Genomic DNA, 17,690 nt, shown 5'->3' with positions numbered 1-17,690 from the left:
AGCAATGGTTTCTGTAGACAGACCTCATATTAAATATGTAATCATGTAAAATCACTTACTCCTGTATAGTACAATTATACCATTGAAGGGCCCGTCCTACATTTTTCTTGTGTGATATGTTTGCCCTTGAGGGCCAGTCATAACATCTGGGTGGTTTTATGTACCAAAAAACATCCGTCTGTCTTTGTTAAGAGCGTTATATGATAAATGAGCTCTGTTCTGATTTGCAGTCCTGTGTTGTGCCTCATTCAAAAACCACTCGTGGATGAAACACTCCTCATAACTTGAGGAGCTAAAGTGCTATAATGGCTGTATAGGTGTATATATGTAAATTACTACTTATGATATCACTGAAACAATAAGGGGGTTTACATGCACTTAATAATCCGATAACTGCCGAAAATTAGATTTTGACGTAGACCTAATGTAAAACTCAAACTTCATCCTGCAGCTTGTTTTTTTAAAACATTGCACTACTTTACCTGAAAATGAGAACATACACCATCTAGAAGATGGAGAATATTTAGATCCTTTATTTTGTCAAGCATGCATTTGGATTCAGCGTCGCTTGCTGTGTCTCGTGACAGCACTGCTCGCTTATTTCCAGTACCACAGTCTGTTTACATGCACAAACTGAGAAATCCAAAAGAAATCAGGGTAAGAGTTCACATGCACCAAGAAATCTGATTACTGAGCTAAAGTCCTGCTCTCTCTATCAGATTCCTTAATCAGATTTCTAGACCTTACTCTGATCGAAGAAATCGGAGTGTGCTGTTTACATGACCATTTGAATTATCAGATATCTGCAGACGTTATGATCGGAGTGCATGTAAACAAACTCTCTCACACACACACACACACACACACACACACACACACACACACACACTTTCTAAGTCACTTCTCCGTCAGGGTCGCAGGGGGTGCTGGAGCCTATCCTAGCGGTCATTGGGCGGAAGGCAGGATACACCCTGGACAGGCCGCCAGTCCATCGCAGGGCAGACAGACATACACAATCACACACCAACTCACACCTAGGGGCAATGGGCATGTCCAATTGGCCTGACTGCATGTCTTTGGACTGTGGGAGGAAACAGGAGAACCCGGAGTAAACCCACGCAGACACGGGGAGAACATGCCAACTCCACACAGAGAGGACCCTGGTCGCCCGCCTGGGGAATCGAACACAGGCCCCCCTTGCTGTGAGGCGACAGCGCTACCCACCACACCACCTGTAAACAAACTCAATTTTTGAGTTTTGTGGCTTTATTTCCATGTATGGACTGTCAGTGTGGTGAACTGTTTTGAAACCTTAGCAATGTTCAAATACTAATACAATCTCCTTTATTTAAAGAAAAGTGAGGGAAATTCTTTTTTCCATAATATGAGCTCTTTATAATCATCAGCAAAAACAGCAATTTGTCCTGCTATGATTTTTTCTATTGTGATATATTCCACTGATAATCATACTAATTACTTCAAACGGAATCAGAAGCCTTATTTGTTTTTACCTTATTTGAAAGGTAAACACCAAAAAAGACTAAATACATAAAAATATAATCAAATGCAGGAGTGTGGTGGCGTGGTGGGTAGCTCTGTCGCCTCACAGCAAGAAGGGCCTGTGTTCAATTCCCCGGCCGGGCGACCGGGGTGGAGTTTGCATGTTCTCCCTGTGTCTGCATCGGTTTCCTCCCACAGTCCAAAGACATGCATTCAGGCCAATTGGACATGCTAAATTGTGTGAGTGAATGTGTCTGTCTGTCTGCCCTGCAATGGACTGGTAACCTGTCCAGGGTGTATCCTGCCTTCCGCCCAGTGACCGCTGGGATAGGCTCCAGCACCCCCCCCACCCACCCACCCCACCCCCCCGTGACCCTGAGGAAGAAGCGGCTTAGAGAATGTGTGTGTGTATAATCAAATGCTTAAAAGACTGAGAGGGCAGAGTGAGGCTGCAATGAACAGACAGGACAAAAACGTTGCTGGTGTAGCGTTTGGCAAATATGCCTTTGCTTATGCATTTTCTAGGGGAATTCCACCAATTCATCACATTTTTGCATAATGAATCCAGAATCAGGGTTCAGGACATTCAGCGTGGTTTGGTATGAAATGCTCCATTCTAGAGAAACTTACAGAACTGTTCACAGTGGCGGTGATAGGAACCAGACGTCTGAAGAGTTTAATGCCTCTAAAAGCTACATGAAAGAAAGCTATTATGATTTTTTTTTAAATGTAATGTTGTGATGTTTTATGACAGTATTTTAATCCACTCATGATGGAGAGTGATACATGCAGGGTGTTGTAAGGCAAAATAATCCAGTAAGAAAACTTTTTCACTGTTTTACTATCAGCAGCATTCCATATAGAAACTCAGAAGAGGAATATTTGTGCTGTAGACATAGTGACCCCAGGTTCCTATCACCACCGCTGTAAATAAATCCACATCAGTAAGCTTCATACACACACAGCCCAAGATGTACCCTCAAGATCATTTACAACTGTAATAAAATTCTATTTTATTACAGTGTTATAATATATAGTTATTAGTTATTGTTTAAAAATGTAACACAATTATTTTATTTACATTCAAACAAAGTCATTCAGAGTGGTTTGATGTGAAATGGTCCATAATAGAGAAGCTTAATGACTGTGATTTCTTTAGAGTGGTGGTTTATTTACTATCCAAGACCACCAGTGATGCTACATGAGTTTTTATATGCTGAGTCTGCTGAGTTTTTATATGGAATACATTGTAATGATGGTCAATGTTACACACATGCAGACATGCACATGAAAAGAGAAATTAAGTAATAGACTAAAGTAGGAAATAGTTTCCAGATTTATAGAGATCATTAATCTCTCATTCATTTGAACGGTTCTTTCCAGTGTTTGACCAAGATACGGTTGTTCTTGTTTTATCTTAGCCGTGGTATATTTCAAAAGTTCTAATGATAAGCAAACCAGATAAGGCGAGCAGGGGTGGAGGGTTCGGTTCGAACCATAGTTTGCAAATTGTCTTTTGAGCTGCTGTAAAGAAAATTCTTTTTTGATGGATAGAAAGTGATTGTGCAGAGTTCATAGATCGTTATTTATCATTAGATATTTTCCCAGAGTATCATGAACAGAGCCAGCACATCCACACTCCCAAAACACTTGCATATATGTGCAAACTGCTGTTGCGTTACATAAATGACAGTAAGGGTCTTATGTTTAATACATAATGGAAAAAACTGGGAGCCTGACACAATTAAGTTTATGAGGAAGCTTGAATTAAACTAGATTTGTCATGGCCCTAATATGTCCATAAAATATTTAAATCCAATTTTATGCACTGTACACATTCACAGCTTTAAAATAACTAACTTTGGTAGACTCTACTATACAGTATGACCCAGCAAATGGGCTGTATGTTGTAGTATGTGTTGCAGTAAGTACTGTTGTGCCCTCTAGTGGTCAGAACATGTAAGTATGTGGACGCACAACCTTCCCAACTTTCTTGGGTGTTTAATGAACTGCATTTAACTGAATACATCCAAGCAGTCAGTACACTGCCAAGATATCTGCCAAAATATTGCAAAAGGTTCTTAATTATTCATTCTGTTCATGGATTATATTGTATTTATTCTATTTCAATAATATCCAGCTCTATAAATGTTGTGATGTCGTATAATAATGCTTATAAATATTGTATAATGTTGTAGATATTTGGGCCGGTTCAGTGCATCCTGAAGTTTAAAAGTCAGGAGGAGGTGATAGAGAGGGCCAACAACACGCACTACGGCCTGGCAGCCGCCGTGTTTACCCGCAGTGTTGAGCGGGCAGTGAGCGTGTCCTCAGCGCTGGAGGCCGGGACTGTGTGGTGAGACACTGCATCTGTTTCTTACATAATTCAGCTTTAATAAAGCTTTACTGAGTGATTGACGGACACATTTATAATCATATTCTCACATTCTTTATTCTGTTACATACCTGAGTGTGATGTAAGCTGTACTGTTTAACCGCTTAAACTGTGGGATTCATTTTAATTGACTTATTTGGTCTGATTTGATTCAAATGCTGCAACTCGCACACAAGAAATCAGTTTGATTTAAAATGTACTTTTTCAGGGGACGCCACAAAATTATTAAATATTATTATTATATATTAAATATGATATTATATAATATTATGTTATATTATTATTAAATAATCATATTTAGTATATCATCAGTATCATTTCATATTATCTACAGGAAGATTTATAACTATTTTTTAAAAACATGAGGCACTTTAATAGAAATTTGTCCAAGTATGTCATATTTATGAATTTATTCAGGATATTCACTTTCTAACTTCAGATTTTATTATAACTTCTTTCTGTATTTATTTTATTTTATTTATTTATTTTTAACTGCTTCTTTGAAACCTATAAACTTGCAAAGTATTATCATATTTTTGAAAAATCTGTTTACATATTAAGATCTGTTTAGTTGGGGAAGGATCCAGTGGTATGCAAACATTGAAGGACCCCTGGTCAGATGACGTGTTGTTGGCTTTCTAAGCAAAATAAGTGAACACATCCTCTACAGAGAGCATCCTGATATCTTCTGCACATTTTTTGTGCACAATTTCTATGTAATCGCTGAGTAGCACACGTTGGAACACATTAACAGTATGTTGAATAAACAATAATTGTGCACTAAAAATATGAGAAAGTCTGCTCTCTGCCTACTGGCTTTCTCTAGGAATGTAGTACAACAGTGCTGTAAACAGCCTCTTTAGCTTCATAGAATAGCCAGTAGGGGGCAGTATATACAGCTGGCTGTTTATGGTTGGCTTTATTGCTGGACTTATTGTCACAGTGGCACAATGTCTGCCATAAATGCATCATTATCCCAAAACAGTTACAGTGTGATCAGTAAAAACTGAACTCATTCTTACAGCTGTGCTGTGTGTTATATGGCAGGCCAGGTTAGGTAACTTGCCCAGTCTTGTAACAGCGTTATTCATTAACTGTTTAGCCTAATTTGAGGTGCTGCAACATGTGACAGAAATAGAGTTCTATCAAAGATACGTAAGCCGAGGTTATGATGACTGTACATATTATATCATCTAAATATACATCAGGTGTTTTTAACCCTGACTTTTCCTCCTGTTGTCAGGGTGAACTGCTACAATGCCCTTCATGCTCAAGCTCCGTTTGGAGGTTATAAGATGTCAGGGAATGGACGAGAGCTGTAAGTACAGTCTGTTGTTGTCAAGGCTTAATTATCTCATTCCCACACCTTAGTAAGTCCTAGCCTCGACTTAATTCTCTCTCTCCCACACCTTAGCCGTATGGGAACAAGATCCTGATGTATGGCCACGATTTAGTAAGGCATTGGAATGAGATCCTGATGCAGGGCCATGACTTAGTTACTACTGGGAATGATATAATTAAGTTGTGGGGATGTACGGCATGGGAACAAGATCCTGATGCATGGCCACAAGCAAGGCGTGGGAAAGAGATTACTAAGTCATGGCCACGCCGTATTAATGCATGGGATGAAAGCCTGGATGAAAGCTTAATAAAGCATGATCTCTTATTATTTTTGTCATCAGCAGGGCTCCATATCTGTTTAGAGATGTTGTTTCTGACACTGTGAAATACTGTTGTCTGTCCAAAGTGAGGCAAATATGTTGCATTTGTATCCGTTTGTTCGACTGTTCACAAAACTATGGCTTTAACTAAGCTCCTGCTCTCTGTGCAGTGGGGAGTACGCACTGGCGGAGTACACAGAGGTCAAAACCGTCACCATCAAACTCAACGAGCAGCTGACCGTATGAGGGACATCACTGAGGTCAGGACACGTCCAGCAAAATCACAAAGTGCTTCAGAATCGGTAGCTGTGACTGGGGGTCAGAAAACCCTTTGGCGGCCTCGGACCGCCACCAATACTCTTGATTTCACAACAGACTTTCTCTCCACTGAAAAGGCTTCTTATAATCCACGTCTATTTTTCTTCTGGTCTTTTTATACCTCTTTAGATGTTATGTACAGATAAAAATTGATTGTATAATTTTTGATTGTTTATTTAATCTGGATGTCTTTATATGGAAGAAAATGACTTTGTCCTACCAGGTTGTTTCTATACATGAGCTTTTTTGAAGCATTTCAGATTCACATGGCTTTAGGTGTTTTGCACTGAGAAAGTTCTTTCCTATTGCTCCTGTTACGTTTGTCGATCACAGATCTGACCAATTTAATCTGACTGATTATATATGCAAAAGTCAGAGACCATCTTGGTGTCCAGTCTTTACCTTTATTCCAGCTTCTATTCTTTTAGGAGACTCACTTTCAGTTTCTCAAAGAATCTGCAGACACACCTCCAAAGTTCAGGCTTAGAAGTTGGTTTAGCATCTGCTTCTCATCCCAAACACAAACACATTCAGTGATGTTGAGGATTCATTTTCATTCCTTCCTTATGCAAGGTTATATATATATATATTAGGGATGGGAATCTCTTGGCACCTCGCGAATCAATTCGATTACGATGCATCTTCTTTTCTATACAGGATCGCTTTATTTCTCACTGTGTGATGACTTGGTACTTTTAAAGCAAAGTATTTTCAATGATCTTTAATTAATTTATAATGTCTTTAATTAATGAAACAAATGGAAGTGCTGTGGCGAGTGAACAGGAAGGCTCTAATTCACTGCTTTTGTTTGGAGCTCATGAGACGCTGCTGCCACTCATCTGTGATAAAACGCTCAGTTATGGTGAAATAAGATCCTGTGATGACGGATGTCCACGCAGCACATGTTACAGCCGTCCTGCCCGTTTTATTTAGTATGATTTAGCAAAGATGAACATTTGGAGACTTATTCACATTTATAAGCAGCGCAGTTTCCCGGAATGTTAAATCTGCAACGAGAGACTGTCAAACACTGAAAAGTGTTGAAGCAGAAGTCGCTTCTCTTTTGAATTTTCCCGTTCCACCTTAAATGGTGCCGCATTTACATTTGCCGCCTCAGTCAGAATTTAAGGAGGATCAGAAAAATTTGAACAAGAAGCTGGAGAACGAGAAGCGGCTTCAGCCTCGTAAAACAGCCGAACGATGAGAGACCTTTTACAATACGCTGCTCTACTTCTGAGGAAGGTTTTCTGGCGGAGACGAGAGGAAAGCGCTTTGTTGTAGCTGAGCTAAAGCTTAAAGCAGAGCAGAGTAAATCTGCGCTCTTGCTTATGTTTTTTAGCCTACACTAGGACATTAACACATACTGAGACATACTAGGCTAAATGTTGTGGCTCCCAAGGTGATTTCAGTTTTGTTGAAAGGACAAAATGGCTCTTAACATTTGGGCTGTGACTCCTGACCTGGCTTTAGTGCAGAGGGAGCCGGTCAGATTTGTCGGTCATCCATGTGTTTTTGTTATGTGCTGCCACAGACTGTCCGGGCGCTTAACTTCCACACTTCCAAGTTCCGCCCTTTGCATTCCATCGACATTAGTTACGTTATAAATTAAAATTTTTTTTAATTAAATTTTGACATTTGTGAATCGATTCAGAATCGTTCACGTCCGCATCGCGATGCATCTAAGAATTGAGTTTTTCCCGCACCCCTAATATATATATATATAATATATATATATATATATATATATATATATATATATATATATATATATATATATATATATATATATATAGTGCTGTGTATAAGTCACAGAGTGGAACATCTGGCAAACATAATCATTACCTTTGACCCCAGCAAGGAAATTTGGAGAGCTAATGCTAACTGACAGACACAGGGGCTGGTTCTCCTCTGCTGACTCCTTCAGGTGGGAAGACGTTTTGTAGCTGGCCATGTTGGTTGACTTTAGACCAATTGTTTATTAAAAATTTTCCATTTTATTTTGTTTTTCGCTTTGTCTAATGTAGAATTCAGCTGGACTATTGATATGTGAATTGTTGAAAGCTGCATTTCTTACAGTCTGAGTGGACAGTGACACACATATATATATATATATATATATATATATATATATATATATATATATACAGTAACTTTACAGGAGAAGGAAAATGCATGGTTTACTTTTAATGTAAGTCAATGGGACCGGACTTTTTTTACAAGTAATTTTGGGCCCTTTTTTTGGTCCATTCATCATGAAATTTTGACACAATGTAAAGGACAAAGGGCATTTTCGAATTATGCCAAAAACAAAAAGACAAAAATGGATATATGGCTTTTTTTCTGACAAAATGTCAATAATCTGGAATTAATTCTATTTTGGACACTGAGCCTCATGTAACAGTTCACATCCTGAAAGGAAGCTTGTCTTTATGCACCTGTTGTGACCTCTGGAGAAAGTGTAATGCTGTTGCTGTCATTTTACAGTAATCCTACCTTAATAGATCCATTCTCAACACTGACTGTTTGCTCTTATGTTTACCTGCATTTAGAATGAAAAAGTAAACAGAATTTTTCTGTAACTTCAGAATGTACGTGCAGATAAAATGGGGGGTTATTTGAAAATATATATCATTTACTTTGTCTCTTGCAATGGCTTTTACCTTTCGACAGCTATTTCTATCATTTCAACTTTTAAATAAAAGCTTCTTTTGACTGTATCCGCTGTTTTGAATGGACGGTGTGGGAATGAACACTGAGTGAAGCTCTGGGAAGCGTGGTGAGGTGAACGGCTCTGAAAACACCACTGACTGAACGCTATCAGAGACTCACTCTCATGTGTCCCTTTTCATTTTATCAGCACTTTATCATGCATGTAACTCATGGCAGTAATTTTATCTTAGTCATCTTACCTGGATGTTGAGTATGAAGGGTCAGTAGGTCAGTCTCAACCCAACAAGGCCACCTTACACTTGAATGGGATAAAAAACTGATACACACTTTATCAATAACTTGCTATATAACTTTTGAACAGGGCAATGGAGCTTTAACCATTTAACCCCCCCCCCCCAAAAAAAAGCTGAAGTGCATAAAAATGAATATAATAATAATATTATCCAGAACGCTTCATATTTTTAAAGTGCTGACCAGATCTCACTGATCAAATAGCTAAAATATCATTTTATATCAAGAAATGATTAATAATAGATCATCATAAGCTTAATACAATCATATCAAAAGCTTTGGGTGCCCCTGGTCCTACAAAGAACACTTATTTTAATGCACATTTTTATTTTTTGATTTAGTTTTTGCTGAAAAATAAAACAGACTGTGGTCTGTGCAAAAGTTATGGCACATTATATATTGTATGTGTTTTTATCTCAGCAAATACATGGAAATCGTGCAGTAAAATGTACAAAAATGATCATATTTACCTTTTTTTGTGTAGAGGATCATTTAGAAAATCAACAAAAACTTCATTTAATCAGGGGTGTTCAAACTGTTGCATACAGTTGTAGATCTGTGTCAAAACTCTGAGGGTAATTCAACTAATATTTTATGAAGGTACTTCAATTAAAAAAAAAACATTTTTATATTTTTGTCTTATGCTGCAAATCATCATGCATCATGTCCACAATGAACCTTGAAGTAGCATTTTAAGGTAGAAAAACACCACCAATGAAATTACATTTAAAAATAAAGAAAATAGGAGCTTAATGTACGAAGCCCCTAAAGTAACATGATGATTCATTTTTAATAAGGTGTGGCCACAGATTAATATATTGAGGCCATGAGTTAAGTTTTTCTGAAACTTGTCTGTTGGTTAGTGTAGTGGTTAACACCTCTGCCTTCTACACTGTAGACTGGGGTTCAATCCCCCACCTGGGTAAACACCCTACACTATACCAATAAGAGTCCTTGGGCAAGACTCCTAACACCACCTTCGCCTACTTGTGTAAAATGATTGAACTGTAAGTTGCTCTGGATAAGAGTGTCTGCTGTAAATGAACTTGTTGCCTCAATATAGTAAGTGATGGTCTCAATGTATTAATTCATGGCCTCAATATATTAATTTGTGGCCTTAATATAGTAGTTTGTGACCTCTATATAGTAACTGGTGGCCTCAATATATTAATTTGTTGCTTCTATATATGAATTTACGGCCTCACAATATTAGTATAGGAATTTGTGGCCTCAATATAGTAATTTGTGTCCTCAGTATAGTAATTGATGTCCACAGTATAGTGATTTGTGGCCTCAATATAGTAACTTGTGGCCTCATATATTAATTTGTGGCATCAAAGTATTCATTTGTGGCTTCAATATATTCATTTGAAATTCATGGTTTTGTCATTTGTAACTCGTGGCCTCAATATATGAATCTGTGGCCTCAAAATATTAAATTGTGGCTTCAATATATTAATTTGTGACCTCAAAATATTAGTTTGTGGCCTCAGTATAGTAATGCGTTGCCTCAATATAGTAATTTGCCTCAATTCATTCAGTTTGCAGTACTGCTATAGTATACTGGTGGTCTGAGTGGTCACTCCTGGTCTACATATAGTCATTTATATACTTAATGTAGTAACTGGTGGCTTCAGTGTAATAATATCTGGTCTGAATTAAGAACCTCGTGGCCTCAACACTAAACCGTGGCCACGCCTTATTCAAAATAGAAGCTCCGTGTTGATGTGAGGGACGGAAGTGCATTATTTCTCACAGATAAACTTGAGAAGGGGTAAAGCGATCATGTGAAACCTCCCACCTCCTCAGGGCTATCCTGCTGTGAGGAAACACGGCTTCACTGCAGCCGCACCAGGAAGTCATTCAGGCTGCTGGAGGCTTCATACGTGAAGACCAACTGCACGTTTGCGCATTTAATGGCTGCGTCTCGTCCTCCTCTGCGCATTTTCACGCTGTTTACACCTCAGACTGCGCGTTATGGGGCCCAAACGTCGGTAAGTCGCTCTACCGCTGCATTTCATTAGGCAGGCTGTGATTTACGGCGTCACAGAACCTGAAAGACCTGAGGACTACAAGCCGCTCCAGAGCTGAAGGTCCAGAGCCAAAGCGAGACGAACACTTGCGCCGAGTTTCTGGCGCTATTACACTGTTTCTGTCGGTTTATTCATTCTTTGTTAGATACTCTCCTCCTTTAGCACGAATGGCTGTATGTTAAAGGGGAACTCCACCGATTTTTCAAAAATTCTGCATAATTCAACCAGAGATGTAAACTAAGTCGCTGTAAAGAAGCGAACCAACCGCTTTTCTTTACAATGGTGGTGATAGGAACCAGGGATTGTCATACAACACACACGTAGCAATTTATTTACTATCCCAAACCACCAGTGAAGCCACACTTGTCTTCTGGGTTTTTACATAGATAAAGTTGATGATGGTAAAAGAGAAAAAAGTCAATTTTCGTCGACTATTTTGCCTCACAACGCAATGCATGTGCAGCTCCGCCAAGAACGGCTTTTAAAAATCTAGCATAACGTAGTGACGTTTAGAGGTGGACGTCTGGTTCCTGTCACCGCCACTGTAAACAGCTCTGACTCGGTAAGTTTCTCGAGAACAGAGCATTTCAGACCAAACCACTCTCAATGACCCTTGTCTACATCTTAAACATTTAATTGTGCAGAAAGTTTGGAAATCGAAGTAATTTGCCCTTTAAAGCAAGCAGAGTCTGGTTCATAGAACCACAGCCAAACACTGAAGAGCTTACTGTGGCGCCAAAAAGGTCAAAAACTACCCCAAGTCCTGATTTACAACTGCAAAAAACCTCTTGAATACACTCAGCGCAGGAGCTGAAGTCTGTTCTTCTATTGTTTTGATCCGTTTGGCCTAAAATAAAATGCTTATTAGCAACTAAATGCGAACTGAAACTTGTGAACACGCCAAGTTAGAATATTATCATTTAAAAAGTGCCGGTCGGTCAGTCCATTTCACTTGAAGGGGTTCTGCGTAGTTAAATAGTTAAGATGTAAACAGATGTTCAAGAGTGGTTCTATGTGGAATAGGTTGTGGTTGGTTAGTGTAGTGGGTAACACCTCTGCCTTCTATGCTGTAGACTGGGGTTCAATCCCCCACCTGGGCACCCTACACTATACCAATAAGAGTCCTTGGGCAAGATTCCTAACACCACCATCACCCACCTGTGTAAAATGATCACATTGTAAGTCGCTCTGGATAAGAGCGTCAGCCAAACGCCATAAATGTTATGGTTAATAGAATAATAGGAACCTGACATCTGAAGAGTGTAATGCCTCTAAAAGCTCCTTCACAGAAAGTTATTACGTGAAGCAGATACATGAATATGAATACAGTGGCTGATGTCTGATACATTGATTTTATGATAGTTTTGAGAAGGTCCTGGCCTATAATGTTGTTTTTTAATTTAAATTCTCTGGTGCTGGAGAGGTACATGCTTGGCAAAACAGCCCCTAAAGAAAACTTATATTTTCAGATTTACAGCTGTTTTACCATCATCAACATTATAAAAACATCTGGTAGTTTTGGATAGTATATGGTTCCCATCACCACCACTGTAAAGAAATCCGAGTCTCCGAAGTGGAGCATTTCACATCAGACCGCTCTGAATAACTTCAGTCTCAGTTACTGAATTGTACACGAATTTTGAAAAATCTGTGGACTCCCCCTTTTAGTGCATGTAAATAAGTAGTCACTACTTATCTCTGATTAAAATGCTAAAAAGGATTGGAGAACAGCACTAGTGTCTTTCCTGAGTTTACTCTGCTGGCTACAGTCTCAACATAGGCAAAGCAGAGTTTCTGTAAAGGCAGCGCTCCGGCGTGGCTAATGAAACAGGGCTGACACGAGCAAAAGACGCTCCTGAGCGGCGATGGTGATGACAGAATGGTCCGAACAGTGTGTGTTGGTGCCACTGTAGCAGCCACTGTCACCTCATTGAAATTCGCCATAAACAGCGTACTGTAGAAAGCAGGGGCCTGTTTGTTACAGTGACCAATGACTTCAGTGTTCCAGGCCAAGGAAAAATGAGTCACGTCTGTATGCCTGCATGGTTGCTCCAGCAAAGGAGGGCCTTTGTTGGAGGCATAGTCTGGCATGCTGGACCAATATAGTCCAGATAAACTGACCAGCCATTTATTAAAACTAAAAAGCCCAGTGCCTTGAGAACAGCTGCAGACAGTGGTCTGATTTGGACTGAGGATCTAACGTGGACACAGTGGTGAATTGACTCTTATAAATCTGATTAATCTCTTTATTAAAAGATCATACATTTTTATTTGGCTGATTCTCATTACAGCCAAACTGGTCAGTGGCTGATTTTTGTGTTTGATTTTTATGGGTCATTGTTCTTCATGCCCAAAGCTCAAACTGTGTGGCTGATGGAACAAATGAGACAGACTAGCCCAGATGTTGAGCAGGATGCTGCGCTGAAATATCTGCATTTTATTTGCTTTACTGCGTTTGTAACCCTTCAGAAATACGTCATATTTCTGCGTTATGCTAGGCCAGGTGAATTTACAGATGTTTACGCGTAGGCGCCAGCATGGACAGATACATGCATGAAGAAATATCGGCGATGTTGGCTTAGTTTTAGTATGTTGTAAGTAGGCTTGTCACAATCATGACATTTTAGCTGATGATTAATTGTCAGGTCACTGCATGGGTGGCGTGGTGGGTAGCGCTGTTGCCTCACAGCGAGGAGGGCCTGGGTTCAATTCCCAGGCCGGGTGACCGGGGTCCTCTCTGTGTGAAGTTTGCATGTTCTCCCCGTGTCTGCGTGGGTTTCCTCCCAAAGACATGCAGTCAGGCCAGTTGGACATGCTACATTGCCCCCTGGGTTTGAGTGTGTGTGAATGTGTATTTCTGTCTGTCTGCCCTGCGATGGAATGTCGACCTGTCCAGGGCATATCCTGCCTTCTGCCCGATGATAGGCTCCAGCTCCCCCCTGCGACCCTCAGGGAGAAGTGACTTAGAAAATGTGTGTGTGTGTTTATTGCATGCAACTATTGAAACATAAGCCCTAAAGTGGCCAAATTGATCACAGACACAGCCCAAGCTCAAATATACAAACATTACTCTGTGCTGACCTGTAGCTGGTGTTGCAGCAGCAAGTCGTAAGATAGGACTTGTTGTTTTTATAAGATCTGTGATGTGTCGCAATAAATGCTTTTTCAGCGACGTTTATTTAAATGCCTTTGCCGCAGACCGGCTGACGAAAACGTAGCCATTTACATTCTGTTTGTTGTTTGTGAAACTGTGGAAAAGTCATTAGGGGTGGGAATCACCAAAGGCCCGACACTTCAATATTACTGAGATATTAAAAATATGTGATATGTTGTGATTCATTGCCTTTTTTCAACTTTAAAATTTTGGCCCCAAAGGAGAAGTTCCTCAGCATCTGTTTTATCTAATCTATCAGTCTGTTCATCTCCCTTTTTTATTTCATTATTATTATTTTAAAAAATGTATTATTTTATTATTTTTTACAAATCTCTGAGTACACTTATTTTTACTTTATTCACTGCACTGCACTAAAACCCCAGTTAAACAGTAATTATGCTCTCCTTGGCCCAGTCCCATTTCCCCCCTTGCTCCTACCACACAGCCCTACCCCTAGACGTGAACACGCGAAGTGGAGGGGTAGGGTGTCCTGATGTTTGTCGAGATAGAGGTGTATGATGAAGTGTTAGGGCTACATGACCCTCCAAACGGAGGTTTTTCAGAGACTCACTCCAAATGTTATGAGAAATAAAGAAAAACCAGCAAGATGGCTGAACAAGCGTCCAAAGAAACAATTTTCTCTATTAAAAAATGCTCATAACCGTTGTATTCACTCAGATCAGTGCCATTTTCGAAGTATTGTGGTTTCTTTCTTCATAACAAGCATGAAAACTGACGTCTTGGTAGCTAGCTAAAGTTCCTGTTTCACCTTACATGGAACTGCTGCGCGATTTAATGTGGAACAGGAGAATTTGAACAAGAGGCTGGTGAATTGCCTTTAGCTTCATACCCCTGAAGAATTAGGGGTGGGCAATAGTAAGTAGTTGTCGCATCCCTCTCTTTAGTGTAACTAAAGCCCAGCAGTGAGGAGCTGAATTTTACCTTCCTCTGCTGTCACTGCAGACCGGCAGGGTTGCCTACAGAGCAGCGCTAGTGGCCTGATAAAGAAGTAATGCTCTTTTTATCTGAGGGTCCCATTTCATAGGAAGATTTTAACCACTACCCCTTGTAACTCAGTTCAAAACAAGGCGTAGGGGTGAAAATAAGGATTGGGATTGGGACTTTGTAATGGATTATGCAGTTGGTCAGTGTTTTTTAGGTGCATTATGCTCAGAAAAAGTGCATTGTTTATCAATAGCAAAGCCTATCACAACAATAATGAGTCATCATCATATTGCCCCAGTCTAGTTTATATCGTGCACTCATGCTATTGTGCTTTGTCAGCTACGAGATTAAAGTTAAAAAGCAAATGATTAATCTAAATGGACTCTGTTAGGCTGATCTGACCTTAATTGTGTTCTTTGTTTTGATTTTACTGCTGTTTTGTTGATTTCCTGCAATAAGTAAGCAGAACCTTTGGCACCACCTGAAGTGCGGAGATAATGAGATGACGAGGCCTGAGATAACACAGATCACAGCTGACTCTGTTTCTTCATTTTCATTTTACTGACCAATCAACTTCTAACATCTTTTCCCCCTAGATGAATGAATCGCAGCACTGCTGATGTTACTGGATGAGTCTGGGGTGACCTTCTCAGTCTGAGATGCTTTCTTAGTGCAATAACATGTCGTACTGGAATGTTGGAGACGCTGAGGACTCTGAGGTGCAGCCTGCTTGCAGCACTGCGGAGCAAGATGGTGAGTCCTTTGCTTCCATGAGTAATTTACCTTTAATGCCCTTGATTAGCCTCTGCCTGGATGTGCTGCGAGTACGGACTCTTTTTGCTGTGTAAACAGAAAGAATAGAAAGTAAGCTCTCCTTTAAGCAAACAGCAGAAACAAATACGCGATTACAAAAGCACAGTTCACAATTGTGCAAACTAAAAGTAATGAAACACTATTTAATTAGAGCTGCAATGCACATTTTTGTGCACTGTAGGAAGCGTCTTATAAAGCATTGTAGATTTAGGTGTCATTAGGGACACGTCAGATCTCCAAAAATGCGACTTTACAGAAGAAAAAAATCGTGATTAACTTTGAAAAAGTAACAAGAACCCACTATTTTCTGCTAACTCTGGCTCAACTTTGAAAAAAGCTCAAAAATGGGAGAGGCACGTTGGGAGGAGCACTGGCAGTGATCTAAGGGTTTGGAGGTGGGGCTGCGAGGGCAACTGGGTGGGCTGGGCTACTGTGTTTTTAGACCTAGTGTTCGTTAGCTACCAGAAAATATGGAGAGTGCCAGAATTAAACGGCACTTTTGCAACGTCAACTTCTTACAAGGTCTTAAAGATTCTTCTTCCCTACCATCCCCATCTTGTTTCTGGTCAGGCGGTGCATCTAGAGCCTCACTGGTATAAGCCATTGAGTCAAGCCACCAAAAAGTTGACATAGTGCCAGAAAATGATTAGCAGCTAGCGGCAGTGGCGTCTGAACGGAAGAACAGTCCCTAAAACAGTGATGGCTTGCTTCTCATGATCTGTTGAGCAGGTCCACATTCAATAAAACCCGACTCGTGATTTCTTAGATGTACCGAATTCTGAATAAATACAGTAGATTTCTTTGAACACTGTCTAAGTTCCATTCAGTTTGACATGAAAAGCTTCTACTAGGACATTGGACCATTTCTTTCTACACAGGTGCTCTTATGGGCACTGTACAAATCTCTTGCTTGTTAAGAACCCTTGCGCTAGGATGGTGGCTGAGGTATTTTAAAAATGAATGGAGGAAATATCCAATCCAACCTTTGTAGCCTAAGCTTTTAGCGTGCTGCCTGTTTGGTTCTAAGCACAGAAGTATAACAGGGAGACTGTATCATTCCTGACAAGCTGGGGTTATACACTGCCTCACCGGTCCACCAGAGTTTGCTGCATTGGCTCTAAATCCTTACGTTCTGCAAGCCAAATCACCAGCTTTATGGAACTTGCAAGAATCCTCATTTAATCGGTCCGTCAGGTTACCTAATCAAATGTTGAATGTTATCAGTATAAGCCTGGTTAAGTCTAAAAGGCTAAACACTACAATATCTGCAAAAAAAACCCTAAAAATTAGCAGTAATAACTAACTAGAACACTAACACACTAAAGGTGACAAGATGAAATGTATGGAAAAACATGAAAAATGGGGCTGATGTTCTCCCTTGCTCTTGGCTCATATGGTTTCATTTTATGAGCGTGGCGCAAGCAGAGCCATCTGTCTACAGTAGTAGTAGTCATTAATACCACTTCTATTAGAGAACTAAGAACAAGTTTTTCATTAATGCCAGTTATTCTTTTCCGAAACCCTTTACCTCCAAAATTGTTACAAATAAAAACAAATGAAACCCTTCAAATCATGTGCTGTCCAAAAGATAACATGCATGTCCGTTTCTGTCAATTTTATTTTTTTCCTGTATCATTTGAACGTGGCAGCTGTTCTTCACATTGTGTGACAATTTGGTGACGAATAGACGAATAGAAATGCTTCAGAATTCCTTTCCATTAACATACATTCAAAGTTAGAAATGTTTCTTGTGAGGTTAGTTTTGGAGATGCGTGTTTTTTTTTCGTAGGCAATGGCACCATATCTAATAAAAGCGCCTTATGATGATGCACGTTTGTTGTAACGATAGCATTACTGCTTAATTTAATACACTTTACTCCACAGTCTGCACATTCAACACAGTACTGAGA

General features: G+C 39.7%; 2 protein-coding genes across 2 annotated transcripts in view; both read left to right on the top strand.

Moving 5' to 3' along the window:
- The window catches only part of aldh1a3 (aldehyde dehydrogenase 1 family, member A3), a 29,194-nt gene extending 22,845 nt beyond the window's left edge, over positions 1–6,349 (top strand). The window contains exons 11-13 of the mRNA XM_017699497.2: positions 3,699–3,856; positions 5,139–5,213; positions 5,727–6,349. Coding sequence (XP_017554986.1) covers positions 3,699–3,856; positions 5,139–5,213; positions 5,727–5,802 — 309 coding nt within the window. The 3' untranslated portion in view covers positions 5,803–6,349. The remainder of the gene's footprint in view (positions 1–3,698; positions 3,857–5,138; positions 5,214–5,726) is intronic.
- Positions 6,350–10,610: 4,261 nt separating this feature from the next.
- Positions 10,611–17,690, top strand: part of lrrk1 (leucine-rich repeat kinase 1) — a 148,275-nt gene continuing 141,195 nt past the window's right edge. Inside the window, exons 1-2 of the mRNA XM_017699556.2 lie at positions 10,611–10,829; positions 15,564–15,720. Coding sequence (XP_017555045.2) covers positions 15,648–15,720 — 73 coding nt within the window. The 5' untranslated portion in view covers positions 10,611–10,829; positions 15,564–15,647. The remainder of the gene's footprint in view (positions 10,830–15,563; positions 15,721–17,690) is intronic.

This window comes from Pygocentrus nattereri, chromosome 15, assembly GCF_015220715.1.
Source record: "Pygocentrus nattereri isolate fPygNat1 chromosome 15, fPygNat1.pri, whole genome shotgun sequence".
Taxonomy (NCBI): Eukaryota; Metazoa; Chordata; class Actinopteri; order Characiformes; family Serrasalmidae; genus Pygocentrus; species Pygocentrus nattereri.
The sequence above is the reverse complement of the archived record's forward strand: the minus strand, read 5'-3'. Positions and strand labels throughout refer to the sequence as shown.